General features: G+C 36.7%; 1 protein-coding gene across 1 annotated transcript in view; it reads right to left on the bottom strand.

The window, feature by feature from the left end:
• pip5k1ab (phosphatidylinositol-4-phosphate 5-kinase, type I, alpha, b) overlaps positions 1-6,679 on the bottom strand; it is a 34,780-nt gene that overhangs the window by 7,398 nt on the left and 20,703 nt on the right. Inside the window, exons 4-11 of the mRNA XM_016287481.1 lie at positions 6,087-6,217; positions 5,681-5,798; positions 4,619-4,771; positions 4,148-4,447; positions 2,987-3,210; positions 2,710-2,793; positions 2,576-2,624; positions 2,415-2,496 (exon numbers count right to left, since the gene is read on the bottom strand). Coding sequence (XP_016142967.1) covers positions 2,415-2,496; positions 2,576-2,624; positions 2,710-2,793; positions 2,987-3,210; positions 4,148-4,447; positions 4,619-4,771; positions 5,681-5,798; positions 6,087-6,217 — 1,141 coding nt within the window. The remainder of the gene's footprint in view (positions 1-2,414; positions 2,497-2,575; positions 2,625-2,709; positions 2,794-2,986; positions 3,211-4,147; positions 4,448-4,618; positions 4,772-5,680; positions 5,799-6,086; positions 6,218-6,679) is intronic.

The raw sequence follows: 6,679 nt of genomic DNA, 5'->3' as shown, positions 1-6,679 counted from the left end.
GGCGAGTACTGGAAAAAGTGGTATCGGTGCATCCCTACTTTTAAGGTTCAAAATGTTCATAAAGACATCATAAATGTAAGTCCTATAAAGTGACACAATCGCTTTATTTCACGTACAATTAATTTTGGATTGTTGATGTGCTCTTCGAACGTGCATCGATCAACGTTTATGTCTGAATAAAAAATCTATTAATTATATCAAACAATTGTGGATATGGATCACTGATGCGTGAAATTATGGATATGGATCACTTTTGAAGCTTGTAAGTTTTGGTGGAATTTCTGACTCTCTTTCGAGCTCTCAAATTTCAAAAATATCTTCAGTTGTGTTTGGAAGATGAACGAATGTTTTTGGATCAACATGAGAGTGTGTAATTGATGACTGAATTTGAATTTTTGGGTGAACTATCCCTCGCTGGAAAAGCTGACGTTTTATGAACTTACGTGCTTTCTTAAAAACTGTGTTGCACATGAAACGCTGGAATCGCTCAGCATAGAATCCAGGCCGATGTACAGAGACTGTGTCCTACAACGTAAATGAGAGAAATGCCATTTATCTCATATGGTAGCAAATAAGTGCAAAATAACTAATGTTTGCTTTTTACCCCATCGTGAACCAAGGCCTTCCAGGAATGCTCGATTTTTTTAATAAATCTGAAGGAAGAACAAAAGGAGAGATATTAATGATGGTCACAAACCTGTAAACATGCACACTCAACTGTTGACTGCGAGTAGTCACCTGTATGACTGTAATATGTCGATGATCCCAATATAAATCAGTGTTCTCTCTCCTTTACCGTTGCGTGCAGGGATTCCTCCCCATCTACAGACAGAACATGAAATTGGATGTGTTAAATATGACTACCATATACTGCAGGCAAATGAAGAAAACATACAAGGGATTAAACAGTTAGAAAGTTAAAGCAGACAGAATAGGTATACAGAAGAACTGCATGGTTCCATCGAAAATCAAACAAAAACATAAGTGGGTGGAAAAAAATAAGATGTTGACTAACTGGTCTTCTGTTTCCAGGGCTCCTTTTCCTTTGGCCTCTCCCTGTATGGACTCCATCGCGGTGCTGTAGAGAGCTTTCTGAGCCTGTGGCCTCCGGTGGTCTGGTGTCACGGCCCCCTCGGACCCCCCGCCCTCTACTACCCCTGCTCGCTCACGACATGCCTGATCTACATTATGGATCCCCGCCAACAGACTGTAGTCCATAATCTTAAAGCTCTGCAGCAGCTGTCAAGTACAGAGACGGATCAGCAAAAAATACCTTGCATTTGACAAAATTAATTTGTACAAATTTGCCCCAAAATGGTTTAAATGGTTATTAATTAATTAAGGACACACGATGCATCTGTTTAAACTACTGCAGCCGAATAGATTCAAAATGTTGAATTCAAAAAATAACATATAGTACAAAATCTAGTTTAAAAGAGTTTCATTTATATGCCCCAATTACACTATACATAGTAATAAAATGCAACATTTAACTTTTATATGTTACTAATGAGGTTTGCATGAAGCTGGGTGACAGCATGCCCAGGAGACTACAGTCTGTCATTAAGGCTAAGGGTTGCCCGTCTAAGTATTGATAGTTGTGTAAATACTGTCATACTAACAGCTGTCTAATTTTTTGGTTGATTGTAATCCATTAGGCTACATACCTTTCTATCAAATTTATCTAACATTATCAAGCTGAATTTGTTCCGACTCAGTTTAACTCTAAATTCTTGTTATATTTTATTACCATTTTCTAAACTATAGCAAATAAACTGTGATAATGTGAGAAATGTTGAAGGTGTCTGAATAAATTTTGGTTTGACTATTTGATAAATGAAGTCAACCAACTAACATTATACATACTCTTTTGGTTTCTGTACCCAATATTTAAAAAATGTACAAATGCAATAAAATATTGGTATCGGTACTCGGTATCGGCAAGTACCAAAAATAAAAGTATCGTATCAGGCGAGTACTGGAAAAAGTGGTATCGGTGCATCCCTACTTTTAAGGTTCAAAATGTTCATAAAGACATCATAAATGTAAGTCCTATAAAGTGACACAATCGCTTTATTTCATGTACAATTAATTTTGGGTTGTTGATGTGCTCTTCAAACGTGCATCGATCAACGTTTATGTCTGAATAAAAAAATCTATTAATTATATCAAACAATTGTGGATATGGATCACTGACGCGTGAAATTATTGATATGGATCACTTTTGAAGCTTGAAAGTTTTGGTGGAATTTCTGACTCTCTTTCGAGCTCTCAAATTTCAAAAATATCTTCAGTTGTGTTTGGAAGATGAACGAATGTTTTTGGATCAACATGAGAGTGTGTAATTGATGACTGAATTTGAATTTTTGGGTGAACTATCCCTCGCTGGAAAAGCTGACGTTTTATGAACTTACGTGCTTTCTTAAAAACTGTGTTGCACATGAAACGCTGGAATCGCTCAGCATAGAATCCAGGCCGATGTACAGAGACTGTGTCCTACAACGTAAATGAGAGAAATGCCATTTATCTCATATGGTAGCAAATAAGTGCAAAATAACTAATGTTTGCTTTTTACCCCATCGTGAACCAAGGCCTTCCAGGAATGCTCGATTTTTTTAATAAATCTGAAGGAAGAACAAAAGGAGAGATATTAATGATGGTCACAAACCTGTAAACATGCACACTCAACTGTTGACTGCGAGTAGTCACCTGTATGACTGTAATATGTCGATGATCCCAATATAAATCAGTGTTCTCTCTCCTTTACCGTTGCGTGCAGGGATTCCTCCCCATCTACAGACAGAACATGAAATTGGATGTGTTAAATATGACTACCATATACTGCAGGCAAATGAAGAAAACATACAAGGGATTAAACAGTTAGAAAGTTAAAGCAGACAGAATAGGTATACAGAAGAACTGCATGGTTCCATCGAAAATCAAACAAAAACATAAGTGGGTGGAAAAAAATAAGATGTTGACTAACTGGTCTTCTGTTTCCAGGGCTCCTTTTCCTTTGGCCTCTCCCTGTATGGACTCCATCGCGGTGCTGTAGAGAGCTTTCTGAGCCTGTGGCCTCCGGTGGTCTGGTGTCACGGCCCCCTCGGACCCCCCGCCCTCTACTACCCCTGCTCGCTCACGACATGCCTGATCTACATTATGGATCCCCGCCAACAGACTGTAGTCCATAATCTTAAAGCTCTGCAGCAGCTGTCAAGTACAGAGACGGATCAGCAAAAAATACCTTGCATTTGACAAAATTAATTTGTACAAATTTGCCCCAAAATGGTTTAAATGGTTAATTAATTAAGGACACACGATGCATCTGTTTAAACTACTGCAGCCGAATAGATTCAAAATGTTGAATTCAAAAAATAACATATAGTACAAAATCTAGTTTAAAAGAGTTTCATTTATATGCCCCAATTACACTATACATAGTAATAAAATGCAACATTTAACTTTTATATGTTACTAATAAAACTATTTAATACATTAGAAAAGGATGAAGAACAAATAGAGATCACAAAATTGGTCTAAGCAAGTCTTTCGCATACTTAACAGTCAAACAAAGTGCAATAAAATCACTGCAACTTATGATTTAAGCCATCATCAAAATCACACTACCGTTCAAAGGTTTACAGTAAGAAAGATTGTTTTCTTTTAAAGAAATTAATACTTTTATTCAGCAAGGACACATTAAATTGATCACAGTAAAGACATGTACAATGTTTCAAAGACTTGATTTCAAATAAATACTGTTCTTTCTTTTCATCAAAGGATCCTTAGTTTCCACAAAAATATTAAGCTGTACAACAGTTTTAAACTGTGACAGTAATAAGAAATGTCTCTTGAGCAAATCAGCATATTAGAATGATTTCTGAAGAATCATGTGACACTGAAGACTGGAGTAATGATGCTGCTGAAAATGTAGCCATCATAGGAATAATTTGCATTTTAAAATATATTAAATTAAATAACAGTTACTGTTTTTAATTCATATTCACAGCCTTTATAGACCAAAAAAATTTGAATGGTATATTGTGAATATTCACTATACATTGCACTAATCAACATCATACTAATCGTGGATTCTGCATTTCAAACTAGCATGCAATAACACTCAAACACAAGCATGCATGCTCACCAGGCAGTCCCGCTGGATGGTTTTGGAGAGGGCGTTGTAGTTGTCTGGTTCTAGCTGGATGCCCTCGGGCATATCCTGGATGAAATCCAGATCTTTGTGTGTGGGGACCCTCTTCTCTCTCTCTTTAGGGGAGGCACGCCGCTTGCACGTGGAGCCCTTCAGGTCGTATTTGAGGTGCATAGGCACACTGCGGGGCAACAGGTTATTCATTACAACGATACGGATGTTCTTTCCACCCGCCTGCACGCAATACAAGCCGTAAAACTTCGGGAGCAGTGTTCTCTTGTTCTGATTCAGATTCTGAGGAGAGAAGGAGAAGAGAATAGAAAGACAAATTCTGTAATAACAATTTGGGCCTCAATGGTTGCTACAATTTGATTTAAAATGTTTTATGTTTCTGATTGAGATTAAAAAGAACTCATTCTAGACAGAAGTATCTAAAGTACATGCACACGAGTGAGTAAAACTCACCATGAAGTACCCGGGCAGTAGCTTCTGCAGGAACTCGGCCTCTTTGTGCTGCACTGTTTTAATAATAAACTCATCATCGCTTGTCACATAAAATATCGATCCACTCGCTCCAGGGTTGGACAATTCGATCAAAGGATCATTACACAGAGAGTACTGCAGACAGAAAGAAACCACAAAAACACATCAGGGGTGTCCCAGTCCCTTAGGAGAATGAAGAAATAAAATCACATGTTAAATGGATAAATCATTTTTTGCACTTTTCTCTAGTCTTGCGTGTCACATGATCCTTCAGAAATCATACCAATATGCTGATTTGATGCTCAAGAAACATTTCTTATGATCACAGTTGAAAATGGTTGTGCTGCTAACTTGTGTAGCGGTTTTTTTACTGCCACTTTTGATCAATTTAATGTGTTCTTGCTGAATAAAAGTATTAATTTCTTTAAAAAATATAGCTTACTGACTTTTAAACGTGTGTATATATAGAGAGAGTGCACAAAAATGATTAATCCACTTAACCTTCATCATTTTCTGAGTTCAACAATATCAGCAATACATATTGAAATATTATTAAATGTATATTCATACCGTAATCTTTATATAAAGATTTATTCGACTTTTATATAAATTTTTGAACGGGTCAGTAAACTTATTGTATGAGTTTATTCTCAAACCACCAGTTTATAAACTGTCTTTATAAAACGGATAGTTCCGGTCCTTGATTCTGATTCTTTGTTGCAACCACAACTGTTTCTGAGGAACTACATTGTTTGGTGGAAGAATACTGTTTTTATCTATATCATTACACTTCATTTGCTCCGTTTTATTTTGTGAAACCTAACTACGTATATGGAATAACCGTTTTATAAAAGCAATAAGCCCCGTGAAGCCATGGTTTACAGTGAATTTTTAACAGCTAAGGGGTTTTAGGCACACAGCTTCACGTCGTACCTAACAACGCCCCATAGCTGTTATAAATTCACTGTAAACCAAGGCTTCTTGGAGCTTATTGCTTTATTATATGAGACCTCAAGATGCGAGTGTGCTTGTGGTTCAGCTAACCAGATAATCGTCAGGTCGAATGCCAAAGAGTTCTCTGAAATATCGGAAGGCGATGGGGGCGTAGGTCTTAAACCTGAAGTCACCGTGGTGATGCGCTGGGGTCAGATTACTTCCTTCACTGCAGGAGGAAAAAACAGGGACAGGGTTATGAGTTTCTGTTTTATTAAAAATGTTATTTATTTATATAAACCCTGGCAGGCTGCCCATTATTCAATTTGAAAGTTTGAATGGCCAAAGACTCTGATATGGTTGGCATCTCACTCTTTATAGACACAAAGACTTAACAACAGTCAGCACACCAATTTAAATCTATTTAAATGTCCATAAATATTCAAATATATTTACAGAACATGGTTGAGTATTTCTGGGAAATATATACGCAGGTGAGATATGTTTTCGTACACACCTGGGGAAGAAGATGCTCTCTACTACATAGAAGTCCTGCATGAGAACGTCTCTCTCTGCTTTCTGACTGAGGCTGCCCACAGTGTGTGTGATACCCAGCTGGATGGCACCTTTGAGGGCGGATGAGGTCGTCTACAGGCAAATAAAGAGCACACGTGAGAGAATGCGTGAGAAATAAGTGCAAACAGAGAGGACAGACGGGAAACACTAGATACGCATCACAATGATTGTTTTAAATAACCTACAAATGAGCTGTTATGTAGGTGCTGTGGGAAGATAATGCATTTATAATAAAACCGTAATTTCCAGTAAAACAAATGCTGGAATGTGTCATTATTAGTGAGTGGGAGATATAGTTACAAAAAAGTTCTTGATATTTTCCACTCTTAACAATATTCAATGTGTGTTTATTCCAAATATTTAATCCAACAACTAAAATCCTATAAAAAATATAAAAGCATTTCAGTTTTACAGACTAAATCAACAAAAGCAAAAAATATATTTTATGTTTAATTTATGCACAAAAATGTAAATGCATAGCAAAATACAACATTTTTAAAAAAATCACTCTTAAAAAGTGATATATATATATAT

This window comes from Sinocyclocheilus grahami, unplaced genomic scaffold (genome assembly GCF_001515645.1).
Source record: "Sinocyclocheilus grahami isolate Dianchi unplaced genomic scaffold, SAMN03320097.WGS_v1.1 scaffold222.1, whole genome shotgun sequence".
Classification (NCBI taxonomy): Eukaryota; Metazoa; Chordata; class Actinopteri; order Cypriniformes; family Cyprinidae; genus Sinocyclocheilus; species Sinocyclocheilus grahami.
Note: the sequence above shows the minus strand (reverse complement) of the source record. Positions and strands in the feature narration are given on the sequence as shown.